The sequence below is a fragment of the Babylonia areolata genome, chromosome 25, assembly GCF_041734735.1.
Source record: "Babylonia areolata isolate BAREFJ2019XMU chromosome 25, ASM4173473v1, whole genome shotgun sequence".
Classification (NCBI taxonomy): domain Eukaryota; kingdom Metazoa; phylum Mollusca; class Gastropoda; order Neogastropoda; family Buccinidae; genus Babylonia; species Babylonia areolata.
Window position 1 is genome coordinate 30,218,928 of NC_134900.1, and position 27,874 is coordinate 30,246,801.

Consider the following 27,874-nt stretch of genomic DNA (forward strand, 5'->3'; position numbering starts at 1 on the left):
GTGGTATTGTCGTTACTGTTATTAAAGTAAAAGCTTCACTCTCCTCTCACTGTTTTGGTTGGTTTGTTTTTTTGTCTGAGTTCATTGGTTTTTCTTCTGACTGACGTTTGCTGCAAAGGATGACATGAATGAGATGTTATGGAACCGTTTTCTTTCAATAAAAACGCTGCCTATTATTGCCATTGCAGAAAAGAGTGAGTGGTATTTTTTGAGTGTGTTGTGTTGGGGGGGCCTTCGGGGTGGTGGTTGCCGAGCCCATTTATTGGTGAGAAAAAATCTGAAACCCCTGTAAAGACCATCCGCACTCTGTCGCACTCACAAATGATGAATGTGTGTACTATTTATGGTTGTTTTCTATGACTTGAGTGTGTTAGTAATCTCTTCTTCTTTTTAATGGTGTATCTTAGCTTTGTATCTTGGCTTCAATTTTACCTTTTTGGTATTTACGTTTTTCTTTTTGTAAACTCCAAGCGCTGATTTTTACAAATGGGCATTAATACTCATAATAATAATGTGTGTGTGTATTCTTTAACCATGCACACAAACCTGATCCTCCACATTCATTTGAACAACAATCTGCAAACCAGGGCAAGGTAAGAACTGTACAATTTTATTTTTAATGACAAATGTAATCATTAGCATTCATGTGAGAAATAACAAGTAGAAGCATAATCTTGCATACAAGAGTTTGAAACAGGGGAAGATATATGTAATATGTACAATATTGTAAACAGTTTGCAACAGGTACTCATCTCTGTCAATTCTTTTAACAAGTCGTTAAATATTCTACATCTGCTTCTTTTTTTTTCTTCTTTTTTTTCCCAGTTTCTAGCCTTTTTACAAGTATACTTCATTACAATAAAGAGAAGTGACTCTCTCCATTTACAAAGTACACAATTTCAAGTCAACTGCGATGAGGACAACCATCACTATTATCAGAACCAGTTTTACACAGGAGAATGATAGTGTTTTGCTTAACCCTCTTGCATTCAAACAGCAATAATTCAGAAAGCCCTTCAGTTTTCAAACTGACCAGCACATCTACCCTCCCATTGTGTTCACCTTATATCAACACTGTGTAACAATTATTGTGGTGAGTCAATTATGAGAAAGGTGAAGGTCAGAGTTAAACATAAAATGCATGCTGCGCTGATCAGTCATAAGGCTTACTGCGTATTGCTGAAAGACATTGTTCACACTGGAGTCTTTCTTACATACTAAAAAGACTTCAAAACTGAATTAAAAACTGAAGAGATAGTAAAATACCAACAGTGGTCCTTGGCCTGTAATTTTGTCAGTAACTATCGCTTCAACAAATAAGTAGGTGATGACTGTTTTTTTAAGATAAAATAAATCTAGAATTAAAGGATAACATCATGATTTCTGACATGTAGATGAGCATAGTCATTCTGCAGGAACTAAACAAAATGGTTCACTGTTAAAACATCGCTTCTGTCAAAATTCTCACAGCATCAATACATCCACACAATCCATACTGAGCCTGGAAATGCAACTCTTTTCTCCTACAGTCGGGTTCATTTATACATAAAATACACCAGGAATTCCAACAAGTTAGTACACATTAACACTCTAAATAGATAGTTTCTAATTTTTTTTAATTTTTTTATTAAAGTTACCATTTCCTTATGAAAAACAAAAGGCAAAAAAATAACCCAAACTTAAAAATCAAGCTGTGTTAATGGTGCTCAGCAAACAATCACTACCAATCAGTGAATGAAGTGTTACTGCACTGTAAAGTCATAAATGAACTTTTCCCTTGAAACAAAACTGTGAACATAATTGATTAAACTTCATTAAATTCATTATAATCCGTTGTGTCCGACTATGACAACCAGAGCAGCAGAGGCACCTGCTGTCCTATCTGGGCTAGAATTTAATTACAGTGGAAAGTGTCTTGCCCAAGTTAACATCCCCAACAATCTCAGCAAAGACAATCTGATTCTTGACAGAAAACATACAACAGGAAATTATCTCGTACCGTTCTCAATGTTACCATTGCAGCATACTTTGTATGCACTGATAATCATGTTTTCACTTCAATACTAATGCATGTACTGACAATCATATATTCACTTAGGTCCAAATGCACGCAGTGATTATCATGTATTCACTTCCATAAAATAAATAATGTCAGCATGAAAAAGCACCCAATATCCGACATCAGATAATGAGGTAAAAATGTGAACTGGGAATCTCTCCCAAGGTAAGCACAAAGACACAGATGAAATGAAGAAGTGACAGAAATCAGTTTCAAATTCACAGCGTTGCTTGAAGGTACAGATAAAAACAGATGTTAAAGCCGTAAGCTGATTCCCTTTTGCTGTCCCTTTCACATTCCCAATGCATGAACAGGACCAAGGTCAACCTTCACGCACTTACCCTCTCACTTTCTTTCTCCTCTCTCACATCACTGCAAGCAGTTCACATACTGTGTTTGGAACACACACACACACACACACAGTACATGGGTTTGCTGATCAGTTCCTGGAATGGACCTTTTTTTTTTCTTTGTTCTTTTTTTTTGTAGGCAAGAAAACTTTGTACTTCGAGGCAAGCTTGTCAGAATTGGTTCATACCAACACAAAACTTACCAGTACTGGGTGGTCACAGAGTTACAGTCTCAAGGTGAAAGACAGGAGAAACACAGACATACATGTACTTTCCGCACAGAACGTGCTTTTATAAACCTAAGCCGCCATCCGCTGAACAAGAAATATGCTGGCGCACTGAACCAATTTACAATAGTGGTGCATCTAAGAATATAAAAAAAAAATATATATATATATATATATATATAACTACCAATATGTCTGGATTACACCACCATGTGTATGTCCATGTATTCTCTGATGGCTTGGTAAAGCTGGGAAACAAAAAGGAACTCCTGCAGACAGAATTATTGAGTAATCTTTTTCTTCTTTTTTTTAAGTTTCCTTTTCCCCAAGTCAGAATATCACAGTTCATGACAAACAAAATATTACTGAGTCAAAGTAATTATCGAGTCAAAGTAATCGTGAGTCAAGAGCACTTGTATTTTGCTAAGCACATAAAGCTTTTCTTTTAGGATAAATCTTTATAAAAACAAATCCATTTCAGGACCTCAGAGCCCATTAAAGCATTTCTGCTAAATTCAGTTGTGCATGAATAAGAAAAAGAATGTGCTCATCTTGATAGTTTAAAAAGTGACACATGTACATCAAGAAAAGTGGCATGTACATCAAGAAAAGTGTAAAGAATCATATTAATTACTGAAGGCAATTTTTTTTCCCGAAAAGCCACAAAAAAGTTACCATAATCAAAGTAAGACACAAGAGAAAAACAGTTTAAAAAAAATCCAAGTCAAAATTCTGTGTCTACTTTACCAACAAGATATAAATTAATATCACACATAGCATATTTTTCTTATTTCATGGGGGGGAGCGTGGCAGGGGGGGGGGGGGGGATTGAAAGAATCAAAAGATCTTTTTTTTTTTTTCAATTTAAAACTTAACTTACAGCTGTAATCCAAAGGTTTAGCATCCAATCTTTTTTTTCATGGTTGTGGTGGAGGGGTGGTGATCACAGTGGGGTGGACCCCACAAAAAATTCATAATCTCTCTCCATCCACTCGACTTCTGGGGAGATCTGGAGGCTAGACCAGAACAATGTTATGTGTGTAGTCAGGGCTGTTAAAGAAGAATCCACAGCAACAAGACTGGGACAACAGGCACAACACACACACACACACACACACACTCACACAAGGAGGGGGTGGGGGAGTACAGCTGTACTGTGATTGACACACACTTCCCAAGAAAACAGGCTGAACTTCACTGGATGAAGTATAAGAAAAGAAAGTAGAAAACGGCACAGCTGGTGGGACATTTCATAAGTATAAATAAATACATAATTAATCAAAATAACAATAAAACATCACTATGCAACTGCATGAAAGAAATGGGCAACAAGGCACATGATCATTACGCTTTGTTACGTCCCTCACATTATTAACCTTTGTAATGTCCCTCACATGATCATTATGCTTTGTTTCATCCCTCACTATATCATTACCCTTTGCAATGTCCCTCACATGATCACTACGCTCTGCTGTGTTCCTCACATTATCATTACCCTTTGTAATGTCCCTCACATGATCATCACGCTTTGTTTCATCCTTCACATGATCACTACGCTTTGCTATGTCCCTCACATGATCATCACGCTTTGTTTCATCCTTCACATGATCACTACGCTTTGCTATGTCCCTCACATGATCACTACGCTTTGCTATGTCCCTCACATGATCACTACGCTTTGCTATGTCCTTCACATGATCACTACGCTTTGCTATGTCCCTCACATGATCACTACGCTTTGCTATGTCCCTCACATTACCTTTATTCTTTGTAATGTCCATCCCAAGCTCTTGATCTAACACCATCCTATTGTATACCATACACTGTCAGGAAAGCGGCAGAGTGGTTAAGACACGTATCTGCCAATACAGTGTTCATAGGAGTCTGGGTTCAAACCCCAATCTCGCCCCTTCACCCAAGTTTGACTGGAAAATCAAACCCAGCATCTAATTATTGAGATGAGATGATAATCCAAGGTCTTGCATGCAGTGCGCACTTGGCACAATGGAAAAAGAATCCATTGCAACATGAGTTTTGTCTGGCAAAATTATGAAAATCATTCACTCAGATAGGTACACAAAGATATATATATAAATGCATGCACTCAAGACCTGACCAAAGGTATTGGGTTTTATGCTGCTGGTCAATACGTCTGCCTACCGGATGTGTAATGTATATGAATTTGATCAAATGCAGTGACATCTCCTTGAGAAACTGAAATGTGTGCTAGGTATCAACCACTTTCTGACAATTCTTGGACTTCCACTTTTTTTCTTCTTTTTTTTCCCCCTTCAGTAAGGCTCATCTCCAAGGATAATTCCATTTCATCCACATCACGATAATGCATGTACTGATAATTTCCTTTAATTATTGTCTGACCTAAAGCAGAAATAATTGCAGTCATTTTTGTATTTTCATCTTTAATCTTCATTCAAATAACTGCCTCGTTTTGTCTAAAACTGGTCTCGTATATTCCAAAAGTGACTTCTTATTCTCAGTCTTCCTTTTCTTCTCTCTTACTTCTCTTCAGAAATAAAATAGGAAGCTATTTCATGACTGCCAATCACTAGAAGAAAATAAACTCTGAATGTTATTTGGACTCGAGGTGAAGAAGTATTGGTGCAGTTGTTTCAAAATTTTGTTTTTGTCCCCTTTTAGTTTATCCCACATGGAATCAAACCACATTCACTCATATTACATTTTCACTTTCACACTTTCTTTTGAGATGACAGCCAGATTTTGAAATGGACTTGATATATATACAAGATCTCTGTACATGTGTGTGTTTGTGTGTGTGTGTGTGTGTGTGTGTATGTGTGTGTGTTAAGACTGCAAAAGATTCTTTTTTGATGTTCTTTTGCACCATGAGTGAGCAATGTATGACTAACCAAAACAACCAAGATTAATTTCTAAGCAAAACAATACAACATAACACTAACAGTTAAATGTTCTGCTCACCACAAGTGTAATAGTATTCTATATCATCACTTCGTAAGGCTAAAAAAATCTTGCAGGTTGGTAATATTTAATTAAACCTTGTCATATACATAAAATCCTTTGCTTTTACCATTTCAGTTTGTAACCAACCTAAGAAACTGAACACACACACACACACACACACACACAAACCATTAAAATGATCAGAAAACATTAACAGCTCTGGTGCATGCATGTGCATACATACAAACACCATTAGATAAGTAGACCCAAGCTCCAAGTGAACTCTCCAATCACACATGAAATTTCAATGAGACGGAAAGACAGACGGACGGAAGAATCAATCAAATTTTGTTCTTAGTTCCCCATTTTGCTACACAGAGAGTTGGGGGAAATGTGTTATAAATATGAACAAGTAACTAAATGAGTTGGGGTTTTTTTTAAGTGAAATACGTCAAATTCACCATTGTGAGTAATTCATTCTGTCCAACACCTCATAAGGACGTTACTTTTATCTCTATAAACAGATAACAATTCATGTGTTTCATCAAAAGGGCACATTCTTCAGGTTCCCAACAGCATCACTGCATAAAAACTGTGTTCAACCACAACTTTGCTGAAAAACTGATAAGAGCACAACTGCACAAACTCAGAGGGCTATTTGCAATTCCAAACTGAATGAATCATGTACATGTTTACATATGAAAAAAAAAGATCATATATACATACGCAAAGCAACCACAGTGAATTCACACACAATGAATGACTAACTTGGATTTTTCATGAAGAGAGAAAATTCAGGATAAAGCATGTACATCCAGGCATGTATCCATAAAAGATTTAATCAACAAATAAAAAAGTCAATATGATGTATAAGAACGTTTAATTTAAACTGGGACAATTAAACAATATTCAGAGCCAAAGGGTTTTTTGGGGTTTTTTTTTAATCAGTATGCTCTCTCAAGTCTCTGTTAAACAGTTTTCCAAAAATTAAGTCATAAAGATAAAGCAACCATGTCACATGACTTAAGTGATCAAAGAATGTACTGAATCTTGCAAACTTTATTTTGAGGGGAAACAAAATGAACCGAAAATATGCATTTTGTTTTGAGGTGGTTGCTTTTTGTTGCCGTTTTTCCTTTTTTATTCACTATTTTCTCTTGCAGTACTGGTTCACATATCAACAGTCAGGGGAAATCAAGAGATCACAATAGCATGAAAAGATCGGACTCCAGTGGATCCTCATCTGGCTCATTTCAGAACAATGCCAAATTAAAACAATACTTAAAACTGTGACAAACTATTATTCTAAGATCATAACTTTCTGTACCCTTTTCTGAATGTTTCTGCTGGGAAAACAGACATACATGTATATAAACTGAATTATAACAGTACTAATACTAGAATGTGGCACAGCTGCTTCATGTTAAAACTGAAATTCCATTCTGAATTGTTACAAGCCTAAGGCTCATTTACAATCACATGGATGGTAAGTAATAAACTACTGAAGCATTAAATACCGTTGAATCTCAGCATACCAACAATGGGCTGTTTCAAAACAAAAAAAATTATCTTTGCAGTAATCAACAGTTTTAGAGAACATGATTTTTAAAGATGTTAACCAAAACATTTCAAAGTTTCTGCTGGGAAAACAGACATACATGTATATAAACTGAATTATAACAGTACTAATACTAGAATGTGGCACAGCTGCTTCATGTTAAAACTGAAATTCCATTCTGAATTGTTACAAGCCTAAGGCTCATTTACAATCACATGGATGGTAAGTAATAAACTACTGAAGCATTAAATACCGTTGAATCTCAGCATACCAACAATGGGCTGTTTCAAAACAAAAAAAATTATCTTTGCAGTAATCAACAGTTTTAGAGAACATGATTTTTAAAGATGTTAACCAAAACATTTCAGAGAACCTGAATTTTGATAAGGACAGGACCAAAAGTTTTAGCAAAACTGATTTTTTAAATTACAGGATCCAAAAGGATTACAGAACATAAAAAGTGAAAAGTTTGGGAGAAGCTGATATAAGGACGTGAACCAAAAAGACTTACCAAAACGTTTGAGAGAATATGGTTTAAATACAGGCATGAGCCAAAAAAGATTCAGGGACTATGATTTTATTTATTAAGGACATGAACCAAAAATCTAGAGAACATGATTTTTATTTTAGAATGACATGAACCAAAATTTTTGAGAATGTGATTCTTATTTAAGGACATAAAATGAAAATTTATAGCATACTTTTTTTTTAATTAATGAAGACAGGAACCCAAAATATAGATGATCATAATGACTTTTATTTAATAGGCACATGAAACAAAAAGATAAAAGCGCGTGATTTTTATTCATGAAGGACACAAAGTTTGAGAGAATCTGACTTTTAATGACATGAGCCAGAAAGCAGAACAGAAAATCATGACTGCCCATCACAGCCACTGGGTATAACTAGCACCCTATGCCCAGTGTTCATGTTACCCTTCCATCTTCAGCCCACTCCTTACTTTTCTGATACCGTTATCACTTCAATTCTGGGAAATGTCATTCATTTTTTCCTCTTTTGCAATACTTCTAATTGTGATTCCTGAGAAAATCCTTATGTTCCCCAAAAAAACTGCTGCTAAAACTCATATGCACATCTGTTCAACATACATGACAGAGTGTCAATAAGTGATATCAACTTTTTTTGTTTAAACTAAGTTCAGACGGATAATGTTCATATCAATTATCATCCACACTGTCGAAACCACTGGACATGAAGTGATAACTCAGTCCAGTAAAGAATTTTTTTTAAATTTTCTTAATGGTGGTGACCTGTCCCGGTCAACACAGGCTGGCTTGAGCACATTCAGTTCTTGAGGGGGGAGTGTGTGTGGTACCCACGTCTGGTGCACGAACCAACACATTCTGGAATGTGTGGGTGGGTGTAAGCTGGGCTTCATTCTTTTTTCCTCTCTTTGAGGTTTGGTGGGTTTTTTTGTTTTTTGTTTTTTTTTTTATCAATGGCACAAGAACTTTGGTATGCAGGCAAGCAAAAGCTGCCAACTGTCTTATATTTTGTGACCGCACACCAGTGTATTTTGTAACTTGCTCCATGTCTTTGACCCTTTGTTCAAAGTAAACTGAGGCTTTTGAAACTTTTTGTCTTAAGTTTGTAAAAGATACAATTCTGAAAAAAGCTGGTGTACACACTAAACAAAAAGATGGGGTTTAAGGGATCACGGCTATATATGGTAAGGCAGTGTGAATTTATGTTGCTGTGTGTGGTTTGATTAACACATTTCTGGCCATGACAGACAACTTGTCGGTCCTGCAAAACTGCACCTTTGAACCACAACTGACAAATTGCTGGTCATGACCAATATTGTATTTTTGGTTTTGGCTGTTGCCATAGACAAGGAGATATCTGCTCCCCACTCACCCACCCTCCTTTTTTTTTCTTCTTTTTTTTTTTGGCGTGTGCTTCAAAACAAATGTGGTGTGGTCAATATGGATCTGTCTGCATGCTCTGACACCTTAAAACTGTAGTGTTGACTGCTTCAGTCAAAAGTGCTTGGTCCAGGGACAGCATGTCAGCAGGTTTTGCTTGGTCACAGAATTTCCTTTTGGATCTGATTGTATTCTATTGTATTGTATTGTGTAATGTATTGTATTGTACTGTATTGTATTGTATTGTACTGTATCACTCTTTTGTAACAACAGATTTCTCCGAGTGAAATTTCAGGCTGCTCTCTCCTAGGGGGAGAGAAGTGGTGGGTTGCATTTTATCATTTGAGGCTTTGGTTTTCATGTACATCAACTCATTTAAAATTAAATTTGGTGTCCATTCTTTTCATCCATAAAAAATTAGAGACCAAATGAAAAGACTTTTTACTGAAGAGACTGAAGTTTATGAAGAAATCTGTCAAGCAAAGCTCAAATAGATGCTTGAAAGATTACACTAATTCTGGTGTTATTGTTTTAAAAAAAAAGTTTTAAAAAATAAGACACTCACACTCAGTCTTTCAGTTGTTCCCACTCACAGCACCACAGATTCATGAACAAAAATAAAGCTCCACATAACAAAAACTGTATAACAAGTGATTCTCTAAAATAAAAATGATGTTATTTCACAAACTATAAAGTGGAGAGGGGATGGATTTATGTTTGCATTAAAAACACTGGTAGATGATCATTCAACAAACTCATGATCCAAACTATGTTCCATAAATTAATAACAGCAAGGCAAAAATGTTGAAGATGTCTGTGAACTTTCACAAATCAAAATATTATGTATTTCACATAAGAAAAAACAAAACTAACTGCATCCACCACTGAAAAGGTTAGAAACATTTCATCTGGTCCCTCTCTCTCAGACACACAATACATCGGTCTCTCCCTCACATACACAACTATAATCCCACTCTAACCCTCTCTCAGTCACGCACACAATACACCCTTCTCATGTGAGCACATTCATAAACAGCTACATAATCCCTCTCTCTCACACACACACATAACACACACCTTTCTCTCTCTCTCTCTCTCTCTCTATCTCTCACTACACCCCTCACTCTCACAGTGAGTCACACACACACACAGACAGGCACACATGATAATATTTATCTCAAATACGCATTTTCTTGTGAGGAGTGCCAGCCTCCCCAGACAGGTCGGAGATGGGTCTCTTGCCTGCCACCTTGGACACACATGTCTCTGGCTGCCTCTGGCCAGCACCACCTCTCCTGCTGCTGATGCCGCTGATGCTCTTCTTAGCCTGACGTCTCAGCTTCTCCCTACTTTTCAGGTTGCTGCTGCTGCCTTTGGTCAGGCTGCTGTAGCTCTTCACTGGCAATTTCTGGACGCTCACACGCCTGGCAGTGGATCTGGGAGTGATGAAACCTGCAGCTGAGGATCCCTGGCTGTTTGCCAAGGACCCAGGACTGCTGCTACTTTTCCTCACATATCCCTTGCCCACAGCATGTTTGGCAGAGGAATGGTGACCACCAGTGTTCTTACTTTTGGATTCCTTCTTGGACTTTTTCACAGACTGAGAGCTGCTTCCTTTGGTGGACTCCAACACAGAGAGCATCTGTTTTGGAGACAGGTGCGCACGAGTCGGAGACACTGGTCTGGTTTCGCTAAGCCGTGCACCAGTGTGGGGAGGAGAGACGGCACCCGCGAATGTGGCGGACTGATTCAGCATCAAGGATTTGCTGACTTCAGCAGAATTCACCAACCGCTTTGGTTTCCCACTGAAACTGTTTGTGGAGGAGGCGAGTGAAACACTGGCCATCCTGAACGTGTTGCCAGACGTCAGACCTCTGTCCTTTCTCGGCCTTCCCCTCGCAGGGATCACAGACTTATGTCCCAGTTTCCACGCTCGGTGGGCCTGCTCTCTGATGCGAGAGGAGAACAACCTTGTCTGTGCTCTGCTGATCAAAAATGGATTGACCTGCAAGGTGTTGCTGGTGCCAGAATCCAGGCCATTTTTCCTAGTCCTGCTTTCATCAGAAGCCTGCTTGGGTTTTTTCACTTCTGCAGGCTCCGCAGAGCTCATGGACATGTCCATTTTCTGTTCACTCTTCTTTGCAACAGAAGCTCCTGTAAAGGAAACTGAAGACCCCCTGGTGGTTCTCAAAGGATTTCTTTTGGCAGGGTCTGCTTCCACAGAGGTGTCTGTCTGTGCGCTGACTGCACTCTTCCTGCTGGAGGTCTTCCTCAGCACAGTTGTCCCTGTCTGGACAGCGCTAGTTCCCTGCTCTTTTTCACTCACAGCTTTTCTGAGGAGACTGCTGTTTGTAGAGTCACTCTCTGGTGGTCTCCCTCCTAAATTCAACTGACTGCCGTTAGCATGTTTGAAGAAGGCAACATTTGAATCCCGTTCCTCAATTTTCTCTAAGGTTTTCACAGTGTCATTCCGTCTCAGTTTTCTCAGGCCTGCTGGCTCCTCCTTTGCTTCTGTGTTCTTAGCCACTGTAGTTGTAATCTCTTTTCCACTGTTACAGTGCTCGTCTGTGACTTGATGGCCAGCTTTGGATCCCTTCATTCTATTTTCTGGGACAGTCTGTGTGTGAGTGCTGGGACCATTTGGTGCCTCCTTCACTTCTTCACTGTGTTTGACTTCCCTGCTCCTCAAAGCTCTGCCACCATTGGTGGCCCTGTCCCCTGTCTCCCCATCGCCTGCAGCCTTCCTCCTCCCCCCTGCTGCTCCAACTCTGAGACCTGCAGGCATGTCTGTGTCTTCCTTCAGCACCTTACCACCATCCTCTGCCTGTGACTTGTTGGTCACTTCCATCTTCCAGCCTGGTTTGACTGAAGTATCTCCGACAAAGGCGGACTTCCCGCTCCGTAGTCTTTTACAGTCTGACGGGTCTTCCCTCTGCTCTGTCCTCTTAGCCCAGTCCCCAGTGCTTTCTTGTAAACTGCCTCTTGTCTGCACTTTGTCTCTGGCTGGCTTCTTTTCCACTGGGTCTGAAGCTTCCACCTTTGTGTTCAAACTGTCTTCTTTCATTCCCTCTCTAGGACTGATGGACTCAGTACAGAAGTAGTTTTCTGATCTGGGTATTCCGTTCTCCTGCAGAGTGTTTGGGAGTTTCTCACCCTCATGGATACCTTCACTTTTTGCGTTCTTTTTGTTGTCAGCGTGTTGTGAAGATGGTGTCAAAGGAGAATGACTGGAGGCAGCCTGGTCCTTGGGGGTTTTCACTGCAGTGGTAGAACTGGAGCATGCAGGACTCACACACCCTCTGGGACTGGGTTTCCCTGGCGACAGACAGCCAGATAGTGCACTTTGTATAGCACTGGACCGGGTGTGGGGTCTGTGGCCATGAGCTGACGGCACTGGCTGAAGCAGGCTGGTGGACCGTGAAAACACAGGACTGCTGTGGGTCCGTTTCACTGACACAGGAGAAGACTGCCGGGTGGTCACCTTGATGTCTCTCCTGCCCACCAGTCTGCCAGGAGAGGGCGCTGCAGGGCTCTGGAAGCCATCGCTCCCCGCCACGCCAGCAGCCTGCTCATGGCCGGGGGAGAGTGCCAGCCTAGGGAAGGATGCAGTCTTCAGCAGCAACATGCTCCTCCTGGTGCCCGGTCTGTGCCCTGGGGACTGCAGACAGGTGTCGCCCACCTGAGACACAGGGGACAGAGTGGGGGGGGACAGGCTGGGATGGGAGGACGCAGACACCTTGGGGGTCAGACTCAGAGGGTCCAGATGAGGGGGGCTCATGGAGGCCTTGGACAGAGACGACACCTTGGAGCTCGGGCCAAGAGAGCAGGTCACAGGGTTCACAGCAGCAGGAGGTGCTCCTTCCTTCAGTGGACACCCACACTTGTCACGAAAGGCACACAGCGAGCAGCAGGTGAAGCTCTTCTCCATGTCTTCGTCTGAAGACAGAGTCTTCACAGAGAAACTGTCATCCAGGGGGCTGCATTTCTCTGACGGCAGTAACAACCCTGCAGCTGATGACGGAATGTCAATCCTCAGCGGTTTCTCCACGTCCACTGACGCATGATCTGATGCATCGTCAGCTGCCTTGCTGTGAAAAGGATGCTTGTATCCTGTAGCTGAGTCAGACAGGATGGACAGCAGAGCTGGGTACTTCTGTATGGTCTTCTTCCTCCCTGCCTGACATCTGCTCCCTGTGGGAGACTGACCACCATCAGACGTCACAGAGCTGTACAGGTCGGTCAGCAGGCAGCGGTAAACCGTCAGCTTCTGAGACTGCAACTCAGCGTTGGTGGTTTCAGACACACAGTGACTGGCCAACAGCTTTCTGGCCAGCTCAGGTTTGCCATCTTTACGCTTCAGGCCTAGCACACGGTCCACGTCTGTCAGCAGGAAGGTGGGACCTTCTGGGAACACCGATGGTTGGGAGAACCCTGCTCTGGCCTGGAACAGTAGCTGCCTGGTCAGCGACATCTGAAGGACAGCGTTCCATTTGAGCAGGGTTTTCCTGGAAAGGCGCTTTACAACCACAGAGCATTTGGGCAAACTATATCTTAGGTTTCTGGATTGAAGGTTCAAGCCTGTCCTCATCATTTCTTTAAATTCCAGCTTGTCTGCACGAGTGAACTTGTACAGATGACAGAACTGCTGTTGGCGTTTGCGTGTCAGTTTCCAAGTCACTGGGTAAGTAGTCTGACGGTTGCGAAGTCGATCTTGGTACTTGTCCTTGATAGGAGTTCGGCAATATTCTCCTATATTGGATATGACCGGAACGTGCACCTCGGAAGTCATGTGCTTGATTATCCTCTGACCCAACCCAGAGCTGACATCAATGCTGAACAAGGTCTTTTTCCTCATCTTGGGTTCATCAGTATCTTCCGCGTTGGATTCACAGCTGTCCCCGTCGCTCTCCACGGACTTCTCCTCTTCTTTCTCAGTGACCACACCCTCTGGCTTTTTGTCCAGTGACAGACGTAGACACGACGATCGACGGCTGCCCAAACAAGAAGAGTTCCCATTGACAGCCAGCGAATTGCTGCTGGCATCCCGACTCAGCTGGGTGATGAGGATTTTGTGGGATCGAGGCGTGGATGGAGAGACCGGGGTCTGGGGTTCTTCCAGGTCAATGGTCTCACACTCGGTGTTGCGGCGACGGGCCTGTCGGATCTTGCGGGCCCTGTGGAAGGGCACCAGGTCCAGGGCCGTGACAAACTGGCTCTGAGACACTGAGGACCTGCTGCTGGGAGACACAGCACCAGAGGCCCCTGAGCTGAAGTCTTCCGGCGTGCAAGTGGGCGGGGCGGGGCTTGGAGCTTCAGAGACAGGAGGGGTGGAGGGGATGGCTGACGGCAGCACTCCCCCTTGGCACTGGACCTGTTACATGCAATAGAAACAGTCACATGGAAGCTGGGTAACTGAAGCACTCCTCAATTATATGTCTTTCCATGCTAAATCATTACAAAGACTGTGCACCGAAAGATTTCTGTCCAGCTGCCCTCCCCCTCTCCCTGAATGCATCCTAGCTGTACTTCCCCGTTCCATATTGTTATGATTCACACCATCCACTTTCAAACCTTCTGACTATCTAGGAAGGATGAAGAGAAACAACACTGGGTAAAAAAGCAGCTGCCCTTCCAAAGAACCTCAGCTTACAGCATACTTCCATCAAATAAAAAGGTAAAATATTCATGTGATACAAATCTGAAGATATTCCATACCAACCTTGACACTGGTTACTGCTACATGCCAAGCAAGCAGTGCTTGCAAGTAAAAAGTAACATGCAAGTAACATGCTACAGGTCCCGTTCAAACAGTCTGTGCGGCATCACACACACACACACACACACATGCACACACACACACACACACATGCACGCAAACACACACAAACACACACACACATGCACGCAAACACACACACACACACACCATTCCAAATAACACTGATCTACAATGAAAAAAAAAACACCACTTCGTGAACATTCTTTTATTTTGGGATAACAACATGTTGCAATTCATACAACTCAAAGAACTGACCTGGTGTTTCTGTAAGGTGTCTTTGGTGGAAAACTCTTCATTACACTGGTAACAAAGGTAGATGTCCAAGTATGGCACACCACCTGAAACATGCAATATGATCAACTTATCATCAAGAAACACTCCTGGGGTACCATTCAGAGACTGGCCCAAAACAGGCAAGAGTGGCAGTTCTTCACTCCTACCCTACATGCCAGAGACAAGAGAGCAAAATGAGCAGTATGCATCATGGATTATTTGGGAAACGTCAGCTCACCTACGCCTGTTGCCCCATCTGGGACAAAGGCCACCAACAAGCACTCTCCAGCCATCTTGGCCCTGAGCCAGTCGCTCCAGCTGTCCTCGGGTGCCGCCTGTCCTATTCATGTCTGCTTCCAAGTTGCGGCGCTATGTGATTTTTGGATGCCCTCTTTCCATTTTCCCATGAAGGTTCCAGGTGACGGCTTGCCTTGTAGTGCTGGATGCTGGCTTGCCAGAGTTTGGCAAATCTATCCCCAGCATCTCTGAAGAATCTCTTCTGCAGGCTGCTGTATTTTTCACTCCCACAGTTCTTCAGATTTTCTCTGGCTAGCCAATCTGAAGAATCCTTCTGAGGCAGGCATTGATAAAGTTTGGATTCTTTTCATGGCAGTGATTCTTGTTCTCCCGGTCTCTGCTTCATAGAACAATACATGTTTCACTATGATGTTGAAGATCCTGATCTTGATGCTGATTGTGAAATCTCTGGATTCTAAGACATTTTCCAGCTAATAGAAAGCCACCCTTGCTTTGCCAATGCGGGTTCTAATGTCAGCATCTATTCCATCCTGCTTGTTGATGATGCTGCCAAGGTAAGTTAAGCTCTCAACCTCTTCTAGCACCATGCTTTCCGGCCTGAAGAGTGTTGTGTTTGCTGCACTGACCACGAGGATCTTGCTCTTCCCTTTGTGGACGTTGAGGCCCAGGCAAGCTGAGGTTTCCACAACAGTGCTGGTCTGATCCTGCATCTCTTGTTGGGTGTGGCAGAGGGCCAGATCATCAGCAATGTCAGGGTTGTCCAGCTGTGTCCAAAGCATCAACTGGATGCCATTTCAATTCTGAGCTGCAGGACTTCATAATCCGGTCTACTGATAGTAGGAATTTAGGGAAAAGTGCAATACAAATAAAATCTACTGCTATTATCATAATCTCATATTGCACACACCTTACCCAAGGTAGTTCTTTAAAGTAAACACTTCACTCAGTTTGAGTGAACATTTGTGCAAATTGGTTAAGTGTCAGGGTGTGTATGGGTGCAAGTGACAATCAAACTGTGTGTATGCAAAATTATGGGTGTGAGAGAGAGAATCCATGAGTGAGCTCAACTAAGTTTGTTAGGTCAGGTTGAACTATCTGCTTATGTTCTTAATCACTTTTTCACAATTGTATTGAGGGAGAATCTCAGACACTAGTTAAATTTTGATTGAAATATATTTTACAACAATTATCACTGTTACATGTTCAAAGTACACATAAAATGATAATACAGATGTAATGAAATCGTACTGAGAACACAAACTTTTATGCATGCAGACAACAAGTCCAAAGCAGCATGTGAACATAGTCCAGAACATTTAAAGCACAACATAAACACAGGCACTGCCACATCTGAGGCACTGTATAAACATATATTTAAGCTGCTGTTAATCACTTATTAAGAATAACATAATAACCATCATAATTATCAACATTAAATAGTTATTATAATCAATTATCAAACTGATACACCCAAAGCACTATGTAAACAGATACATGGAGAAACACTGATTATGGCCAGGTACAAATTCTTGGCTTGACCAGTGTGCAAGTTCATGTTTGGGTTCATGGTATCTGCTACCTGCCTTCTTTCTGACTTTTCCCCTGAAACACCTCTCCCTGGTGCACTGGAAGCCTGCCTTTGCCAAACTGATGTAGTCAATATCAGTCCATACTAAAAAGGAAACAGGAATATGGCAGTGAGAGCACAGAAACACGAGCTATGGTGCAATTGTATTACAATGTTAGTACACAGAAACTTGAGTCATGGTGTGTTCGTGGTTACAATTTTTAATTATACCAGTATTTTTTTCTTTTTTCTTTTTTTTTTTTTTTATAAGGAAAAATTACTCCCTCATTAATACACACATGGAAACAAACAGAAAAATGTGGGAGAATGTGTGATATCATCCTACTGTGTCTTTTTTTTCCTTTTTTTTCCACAGTTTGCTACTTCACAAAGCAACTTAAATCAGGAAAAACAAAACTACACACACACATACACACACACACACACACAAAAGCATACATCGTTTGATTGCTGTACATTTTTTATTCACGTCACAACCATGCCAACCATGTGCACAAACATGAAGAAAAGTATAAGCAGCTACTTATATAGCATACTAAAAGCAAACAGAAATCCGCACCTGATTTCCTTGGGCTTGAAATGACATCCAACTGGAAAACAAACAAATAATATCAATTCCAGTCCACAATAGTCTAGCCAACTTTTATTCTTCATATCGTCATCTCTTTCTCTCATTCTAACATGTTTTTTTTTCTCTATATCCATGCTGAACTCTTTCTGGAGCTAGAAGAGAGACATGACCACAACAAAAAACAAAGAAACACAAACAAACAAACAAAAAATCTGTTGCCATGCATCTGTTCAGTCTGTTTTGTACCACTTAGTAACCTGTTCAGCTATGCTCTTCATTAGCTTCACGACAAGACACAATCAAGAGGCAATGTTGTTCATGTTGCGTTTGTTGTATGTATGCATCTGTACAGTTTGCATATTTAGGACTTTCTACTTGATAGTCTAAAGGCAGATTAGGCAGGTTTTTCATCATTACTTTTTTTTCATGCCCTCTAGACATTCTATATGATTTTCTGGATTGTTATATACCACACCCATAATAAATGGAAAAATTAACTACAGTGATGTTCCAGCAGATATTTCACTGTTAACACTGACATACTCTGTCCCACAAAATGAATGCAAAATACTGAAATCAGGCTCTGTGTTCCCGTGTATAGAACTGTAGAGAAAATGGTACATCTTACAATTAAAAACTATACTTACAGTATCTTTAACTTTGATTGCAGCAGGCCACATAAAAAAAGAAATCTCTATTGATAATGCAAGAAGACAATTACAATAATTCCTTTATTTTCCATGTCACCAGATCCAATCTACTATAACGTAACACAGAACTGCCTCTAGCTAGCTCCATGACACTGAAATTCAGGACATCAAAACTGAAACAAAAATGTTACACATATGCATACATGTGCACATGCAAGATCATTCCACTCTACATCACAACAACAGAGTCTGAGGGTTCAAACCTTGGCAGGGTGGACACAGCAACGGCTGGGTGGATGGCTGTTGACCCAGTCCAGTACCCTGGGCTGTGTGAACGCCGGCATTGGGGCTGGCACCACCCTCACTCTCTGCTGGGTCAAGTAGTTCCAGCATTTCTTGGCCACCTTGCGCATCGATGACTGGCTGGCGCTCTGAAAGCCATTCAAGTTCACCCACAGAGTGTACACAGCAACGCAATGAACACAATTAAGTCATTTATATAGTCACTCATATTCATTACACAACAAGAACACATCAACACTATGAACACAATTAAGTCATTTTAGATTAATAAACAAGAAAAACAAGGCTTTGAAAGATGCAATGTCAAACACAAGAGGAACTGAAACAAATATGGCAGCAGACTAACTAATTAACTATTGTTTGGTACTGAAGTACATCAAGTAGCTCATTTTCCGACATTTTTCTTCAAGTACACGCAAGAGTGTCAGAATTCCATCGTCCAAAGACGGACGACTTTCAAACTTTCAAGGAAAATAGAATGGAGCCCTAAGCCCCATGTCCCACTGGTACTTCACACTCTCAAGAAAGACAGAAGGTGCAATACCAGGCCAACTGCCAGGAGATGAATGCAATAATTTGACAGCTGTGAGCAGACGAAAGCAATACCTGGACAACTGTGAGGAGATGAATGCAAGACCATAACAGCTAAGAGATGAATGCACTACCTGGACAACTGCAAGGAGATGGAAGCAAACATGTGACAACTGTAAGGAGATTAATTCAATACCTTGAGAGACGAATGCATAACCTTGACAACACTCCAGAGACAAATGCAATACCTTGACACCACTGAAGATAGAATGCTGTGCCTTGACAGCATGCAGAATATGAATACAGTACCTTGACAGCTGTGAAGAGATGAATCCAATACTACTTTGGAGATGAATACAATACCATTGACAACACTAAAGAGATGAAAGCAATAGACTGAAGGCAATGAGAAGATGAATTACACAATACCTTGACAGCAGTGAGGAGTCGATGCTCAGTCCAGGGCAGCACACCTGGCCACCACTCTGGTCTCCTGGCTTCCCTCTCATGAAGAACAGCCACCAACTGTGGCAACAGTCTTCGAAGCTCACGCTAAGGAGGAAGAAATGCACGTGATACAGAAATGTGATTGAATCTTGTTGCATTTCAAAATCAAGAAAAGCCTTCTTTGAAAGTGACCAGCATGCATAGTATGATCACCAATGCATGTAAAATGCATTCCATAATAATAGCACAGTTAAACGAAATATCCTATGATATTCTAATTAAAGAGTTTCCCAATCAAACATTTTGAATTTTGTTGTGATAACACACAACTGTCCAAGCTCTGTCTTTGTGTAGATGGAATATTTCTCCTTGTATTTGGTTCAGAACAGTGTTGCTCTGTTTTTTACACAGTTCTATCAAACTTGAAAGTTTCATTTCTGTACAATTGTTTTAAACACTTTTCAAACACCGAGAGAAGGTTTGCAAGCTTGAATGATTATATAAATGCCATATGCAGATACATCTTGCATGAGTAAAAAATCTAATACAACTGAAATGAAACTGTGGTGTTTGATCAAGCAATCTGCCAAGGAAAGGTTCTATAAAATAGTCTGTTCCTTTTTCCATCAGATTTTAGCCAAAGATTGTCTCATTAAGCAGAAGAAAAGTCTGAGATGGGACAAGGTTTCAGTTGTTTATCTCTACTGAACAAAGTACTAATGGAAATAAAGAAGATCACACTGGAGGTGAGAGTGATGATTTGCAGCCTGAAGAAGACTGCATTTCAGCAGTTAAAAACATGCATTTGTGCATGGAGTGACACAGCAGAGCAGAGTGTTGGAGAAGTAAGGGTGTGGGAGTGTGGAGGAGTGGGGGTGTGGTTCAGGAGAGAGTCAAAACACAGACTCAGCAACCTGGCCCGTCTTTCCTTGGAGGAAAGTCACTCCAACTGTTTGCAGTGAAGCAACCTTTGATCTGTCTGTACTGTCTGTCCATCCTCCACCTTCCTGCTTTGTTTCATAAACAGTGATTTGAAAGTGTTTGTATTGCATTTGTCTGACTGTGAGGTTAAAAAAAAAAAAAAAAAAAAATTATAAAAATAAAAAAAGGTCATATTTGTTTGGATTTTGCGTCATCTAAAATTAGTCTGCTTTTACCAAATACTTCAGAAATCTATTTTTGTGCTCCAAAGGAGAAGACAACACAAATCAGCCATTAGTATCTCATTTTTGTTGTCACTTATGGACAGAACTTAACTTGATAAACACAATGTCACAAAACAAGTACTATAGAGTCAGTCCTTCTGTGCAAGTATGACTTGTTCAGAATGACCACCCTCTTACTGAAGGCGCAGAAATCTGGTGTGGGAGGGGTTTGTGCATTTATTGTAAAATCCTACACTGTAACTTATCCGGCATAGGCTATTTTGCTTAGAATTTGCATTCGAAGTAGCCTTGATATATAAAATTCATAAAATACCATCTGCTTAGTTTTTATTCACAAAATCAGTCAAATATCAAAAAGAATTTTTCTTTTTCTTTAAGTATAGAGAAACACAAATGACTGAGCAGTGCTTGTTTTCCTTTTGGTACATGAAAAAGATATCTGCTCTGGTATATTTCACTGTCACAATGTTAGCAATCTTTTGCTCCAGTCAATAGGTTAAAAAATAACCAACAAAACCAGTGGTAAATGAAACCTTCCTTGTTCAGGGATCAACTTCATGAATGAATGAAAAATACTTCCTTGTGTGTCAGGCCGGGCTTTTAAAATACATAAACCTCACCCTATTGGCAAATGACTGGATTCATTAATTTTATTGAGAATCAAGCTACATGTGAATGATCAATAAAGCATATTGGGCATTACTTTATCTATGAATAATTGATTTTTTTTTAAACATACAAAGTAACTATCAAATATCAATGAATAATTGATTAACAATGTTACTTTATCAGTGAATGATTTAGGAACAAAGCATACAGTGGGTAACTTTATTTGAGAATGATTTTTAATGATTTTTAATAAAACAAACAATGTCACTTTCAGTTTCAGTGAATGGTAAGCATAGAACATCACTTTATGAATGACCACTGATTAGCTAAGCTTGTAGTTGTAGACATTTTATCAACAAACAATATCAGAGAGATCTTTCTTGAATAAACAATTACCTTGACTATGAATTATAGTTTTATTCAACAATTAGATGTGTTATCAATGAACAGTCAACAAACCATATCAGTGAGATCTTCCTTGAATAAACAATTACCTTGACTATGAACTATAGTTTTATTCAACAATTAGATGTGTTATCAATGAACAGTCAACCAACCATATCAGTGAGATCTTCCTTGAATAAACAATTACCTTGACTATGAACTATAGTTTTATTCAACAACTGCCATGCCAATTAATGTGTGTATAAAGACTAAAACTTTATAAAGAGTTCAATACAATTAACACCATACACTGCATGCGGCATTTCAGAAAGTTATGCACCAACATCACACATCTGACAGTTTCATATATAACTCTCTTAAAAAGGAAATTTTGGGTCACAGTTAAGTATCTGTAATTAAAATGTAATTTGCTCATTAATATCTGACAGTAGTTGGTACCAAAAGCCTTGGTCTTTCCCATATTTACTTGTTTGTCAGGTTGCCAAGTGTGCGTTTGTGTGTGTGTGTGTGTGTGTGTTAACGCGCAGCAACCCTCTCCAAGTTTACTGACGCATGCATGTAATTTGATAATGTGATAACTTTCACAGCTTTCTCTATGCTGAAAAGTATGGTTAGCCAGATGAGTGGCGTTTCAAGAGGATTTTTTCTTTCTTTCTCTTTTTTTTTTGTTTTGTTTAGATGATGTTCAGTTTCAGATGCACACCACCCTATGTGATCCATCCTCTTTGATCAGTCATGGGAGGGATAGAGATCAGGAGAATTGTTACATGTGTGTGTGTGTGTGTGTGTGTGTGTGTGTGTGTGTGTGTGTGTGTGTGTGTGTGTGCATGCACATGAGTGTTCTAGGATGGACATGGAACACAAAGGAGACATGAAGCTTAAACATAAAATATTCACAGAGAGAGAGAGAGATTGATAGATACACAAATTATAGCTTTACTGACTTTTCAGTCCAGCAACTGCTGTAATAGTATGGGTCATTACATTGTAGGAAGTCTGTTATCTTGATGTATTGTTGGAGGTCTGTTATCTTGATGTGATGAAATAAGCAAACATGTCAGTTTGCTCAACACAGTTCTATCTCGTGACTTCTTTCTCAAATGGTTTCATCCTTAATTAGAAACTGCTGTTCTGCCTCTCTCCCCTGTGACAGGATACTGGTTAGTGCATAGGGTGTCGATCTAAATGGCTTTGGGTTTGAATCCTGGTAGTCCCTGTTGTGTACGGGAAGGAAATTTATTAACAGACCTACCCAGTAAATATTTATTCCGATCTAGTAGTTTCACACCCCTCTACCTGTACACACCATCTATGTTCTGTATGCAGATGCACATGCAGCAGATCAAATTATGCACATGGTCACACAAAATCTTTGTAATTTAGTATGCATAGTGGTCTGTGGTTTGCAGAAACATGGGAGTACCTATCAAGCACTGCCTCTGGAAAAATGAAGCAAGGCAGGTAAAAAAAAAAAAAAAAAAAAAAAAATGAGACCCACGACAGATCCTCAGCCATGAAGACCAGCACAAATGACAGTCACAGTTCACATTCCAGGAAGTTCCCTTCCACTACATGGCCTGCTGTCATGTTTTTGGGGATTCTTCGATGCTGTTGTTCTGAGCTTGGAAAGTTCAGCAATTGGTTGCTTATCATGTGGATGTGGACACAACAGCTGAATACCTGTGAGAGAGAGAGAGAGAGAGAGAGAGAGAGAGAGAGAGATGTTCTAACTAAATATGAGTGTACCAGCCACACAGAATAACTCACAGTGGATAGTGTGTCAATTATTGCAGGAGACAGGCTGGCCACAAAATGAGGCACTGATGACTGTTTTGCCCCAGAAAATCTGCCAGATGCTTGTTTTTCCATCTTCCAGACTGATATGAAACATACACAATCATGTTTTTCCACTTTCCAGATAGCTATGAAACAATACAAAAAATCAAAGTTGCTTGCTGTTTACTCCATCTGTGCAACAGTCCTGGAATATATAAGAAAAAGGTGTCACATGATTTCTGATTATTTCAGCTTATAAAGTTAGAAATATAATGTTGAATAAATAAATTTAAATATCAACCATCCTGGTTTAGTAAACAAACCACAAGCACAAAAATATTTGATATTTTATTCTGCAATGGTGACCACATGATTATGAGTCAAGACACTAATGAATGATTGGAGCTCACATCATAATTCAATGTGTAAAAAAATATTACAACAAGGCATCCACACATCATCAGTTTAAAACAGCATCTAAAACACACAAATAAAAAAAAAGTATGTTGTTAGTCTGTTATACATCTTTCATATCTTAAATAATCTTTGTTTTATAATCATATCCTCATACTTTTCTCCATCCACCCACCTCTCTCTCTCCCTCCATTCCACTCTCCTAGTCTCTCTCACTTGTTTGTGGAAGCACACATGTTTACACATGTACAACAAGACAATCATCTTTTTTCTTCTTTTTTTTACTTTTTTTAAATGAAAAACAAATTAAAATTAAAATTACTCAAAATACTTCTTTTTCTTCTTCCACTTAACGACCAAGATCAGTATGCTGATCAAAATTGTGTTGTGGGAGGTTGCTGTTGGGCGCAGTTTAGCTGGGCTATCAAGGGATGTTCTGTTAAAGTTGTTTATTAAATAGTTTCTGACTGCAAAATGGCTACACTTGAAAAGCAAACACTGAACAAAATGTAAAATCAAAATTACTCATGAGGAAGTAGTTAAATAGTTTCTGAATTAAAAATAGCTTAATCTATGATGAAATGTCAAATTTTCATATAACTTATTTATTTTTTAATCACTTCCTCTGTGACCCAATACATTCTTGACCTCTAAGAAGGTCATTCAAATTAGTATATTTTCCTGGGGTTTTTTCTTCAAAACATGTCCAAGACCTTAAAAATGAGCAGTGGCATTTTTACAATTCTAAAAACATGGCAAAAGTCCATTCTAAATAAAACTGAAACAGAAACCTATTTGTGCAGGGCTCTACTTCCCCATTAAAAGAATTGTTGAGATCTACCTTCCAAGTACACAGGGGACAAAACATGAGTCATATAAACAATTTTTATATTCGGTATATCAGATGAAAGAAATGGTTCTCTACTTTAAAATCAAAAGACCCCCTGAAAACCAAGTTATTGTATTTCTAATTCAAAGATTCAATTCCTCTTCCTTTTTTTTCTTGTTTTTTTTTTTTAATGGAAGACTGATTTACCTGCACTTGTTTTCCTCCATTGTCATGCTGTAAAACTCTCTCTCTCTCTAAGTATACACGCACAAATGTATGTAAATGTGAGTGTGTGTGAGTGTGAGTGTGTGTGTGTGTGTGTGTCTGTCTGTCTGTCTGTCTGTCTGTCTGTCCGTCCGTCCGTCCGTCTGTGTCTGTGCCTGTGTGTGTTTGTAAAAGTGTGGCTATTGGGGCACTCACACAACACACACACATACACACAGGTGGAGGGTGATTTTTCATACTTGGTATAATATATAGTTGTTTTTGCTTAAATCTTAATGAAGTCAAAAGAAAAAAATTTCTTCTTCTCTCAATGCACTCAAATATAATTTGCACTCATCCTCATGCTTGTGTGACTGGCAGACTGTTTATGCAACAGTTCATTTAATCAATAAGTAATGGCAGTAGGCTCTCTCTCTCTCTCTCTCTCTCTCTCTCTCTTTAGGAAAAAAGGTACAATACTACAAAAAGAGACTCAAATGGAGATCTCAATTGTTGAAACTTGAAGGCAAAAATCAAAATTTATTGACTTTTTTGTTGTGTCAAAATAGTAAAAATGGTTGTTTATTGTTCTTAAAATTTCACCATAATTTCAGGCACCAAACGTACAACCAAAGATCACATTAAACCATAGATCATACACAATATGATTATGATAAAAGACAAAACATCACAAGGGAAGAACAGTTTACCAATTAAAAGGAGTAAGTTAAAGAAATACTCAGAATCAGACACCATCATTTTTTTCAAAACTTACCAAACAATTTTACAAATGAATAATATTCTACCCATGACTATAATTTCTAAGTACTCTGAATTTAAATAATGGAAACCAAATCGGTCATTTACCCAACTTTCCCAAGTCAGCAGCCAATCTACTGATCTAACTTTTTTCGTCCATAAAGTTTACATTGTGCCAGATTTATGGACAAAAAACAAACAACGTGTGCATTGGTATCATTGCATTGTTCTGTATATCAACTATTCCATTCCTTCCTCAAGTCAAGATTGTACGGCAACTACTGCGAATATCATCTGATCAATGAACTGGCTCTAGTTTTGGGCTGCTTCTTGGACTTCTGAAGCCAATCTTGACGGAAGTAGGTCAACAGAATCCACTGCGATTGTTTTCAGTGTTTGTTGTTTGAAAGATACAATGCTATCTCTTGGTACTTCGTAAACATTTACATCATGCCAAACTATCACAAGAAGGTAACAAAACCATCAATCGAACCGACAGCAGCAGTCATCTGGCCAAGGCATGGTACCCTCAAAAGTTAAGGGATCATGGACATCTCGTGGTCCAAATTTGCAGACGTCAGACTTTTCGAAAGGTGGCCTTGTATTCGTCAGATCAACCAAAACTCTATTTCAACTTACCTTTAGTGACTTGAAGGGCAAAGAAACGTTCTGGGGCACAAAATCAATGTTTCGATACCATCATTTTTTACATTTAATTTACGGGTTGTCTTCGTGGTTTCTGTCGGCCAGAGCAATATGGCCGCCAGGCTGATGTAAACATCCGGGTTTCGAATGAGGACAAGCGGCGTCTTGGACAATTGTTCAGTTTGAAGCGCAAAGAAGCTTCATGAGTTCGGCAGTTTTACGAACTGGTCAAAAGATTGCTACAAGAAACCAGCATATGCTCAGTTTGTCAATAAATGAACAAATTACTGCCGCGCAACTTCAGCACAGTCAGAATGGATGTTTGATTTGACCTGTCAAATAATACTTGTCAACAGTTGGTCAATATATTGGTCATTAAGGACGAACTGTTAGTTGGGCAGTCATTGTAAGAACAAAAAGGTGTCCCAGTACTCATGGTAAATAACTTCTTATGCTGTCGATGGGATTAACTTAGCAAATTTTCAATGGCGAGTATTGAAAAGACGTTGAAGTCAGCATGACACACTTAGGCCTACGGATCGATGCTCAGTTATCACAGGGCAACGTACGGCCATATTAATCCCTCCAGATATGGATCTAAAGGAAAATACTCATACAATGTGTGTATGGTACATATTTATTCAATACTTTCGATGAATACTCTATGTTTTCTCAAACGCAAAACGTGACATCCTTCGCGAACTGCGGTTGACCCACCCACTGGAAATTAAGCCAGCAGAATCAACTAAGACTATTAATGTATTGCATATATATAGTGGTCACACATGTGCCAGGCCGCAATGGACTGAGCGACCAGTCTCGACAGGATCCTAACGCTGGATGGTCAGCTTACTCGGCTTACCCCCAAAATGGAGTGGTTTGGACTGCCGGATTCAGTGACTGGACATTTTTAAAACCTGGCCCTCAAGGTGATTCAAGTTACCACTTAACCTCAGGAATATCTACACACACCTGAACTTGATATGCAGGGGCCTATTTCAAGTTTACAGTCTGAACCATATTCCTGCGTGGGTTATTTCATGAATAGGATTAGTCTTGTATCAAACCGTTACCGGTACAGTGAACTAAATATAAGTCAACACTCAAATCGGGCAGACATCACACAGAGAGTCTACCCGGCAGAAATAAAAGTGACTCAGTTTTCTCCCGGGCCCCACTGTTTCAAAATATAAACAGATAAATGATATTTTTAAAAAAAGGTCGGAGACACTATGGTAATTTCAGTACCCGGCTCTGGTGCGGCGGTAAACTGAGTATAGCCCATAGTAGCCTATCAGTCGTCAGTGTCTGAGGTCTGATTGTTGGCGGGAAATGGACGGCGACCGCCCGGCCCGCGGGGTGCCCGCGGTGACTTCAGTGTCGACAGACGCCGTCAGGCTATGTCAGTGTCGAGTTAGCCGCTTCCGTCGTATCAACTGCAGTTCGTATTATTATGACTGACAACCGGCGTTCAGTTGTGTCATGATGGCGCCCGGCTACCGTACTGACGCTTCGCGCGACTGCGGATTATAACCATAACGTTCAATGGCCGGCACTACGTCAGTCAGTGTCGACAGCACCAGCTACTCTCTGTTGTTTTGAGTTGTTGTTTTTTAAGTAGTCCGTCGCTGCGCAGTGACGTGTCAA

At 40.1% G+C, this 27,874-nt stretch overlaps 1 protein-coding gene across 2 annotated transcripts; it reads right to left on the minus strand.

The window, feature by feature from the left end:
- Positions 1–7,212: 7,212 nt before the first annotated feature.
- Positions 7,213–26,345, minus strand: LOC143299384 (uncharacterized). 2 transcript variants are annotated; one of them, XM_076612556.1, is made up of 7 exons: positions 26,222–26,345; positions 23,368–23,477; positions 19,403–19,525; positions 18,403–18,570; positions 17,478–17,508; positions 15,055–15,137; positions 7,213–14,391 (listed from the first exon to the last, which is right to left on the minus strand). In XM_076612556.1, the coding sequence occupies exons 2-7, from the start codon at positions 23,467–23,469 to the stop codon at positions 10,198–10,200; spliced, it is 4,701 nt and encodes a 1,566-aa protein (XP_076468671.1). In that variant the 5' UTR covers positions 23,470–23,477; positions 26,222–26,345; the 3' UTR covers positions 7,213–10,197. The 2 variants fall into 2 exon arrangements, with proteins under 2 accessions (XP_076468671.1, XP_076468672.1); XM_076612557.1 differs by lacking the exon at positions 23,368–23,477 and having other exon boundaries at positions 26,222–26,315.
- Positions 26,346–27,874: the final 1,529 nt, after the last annotated feature.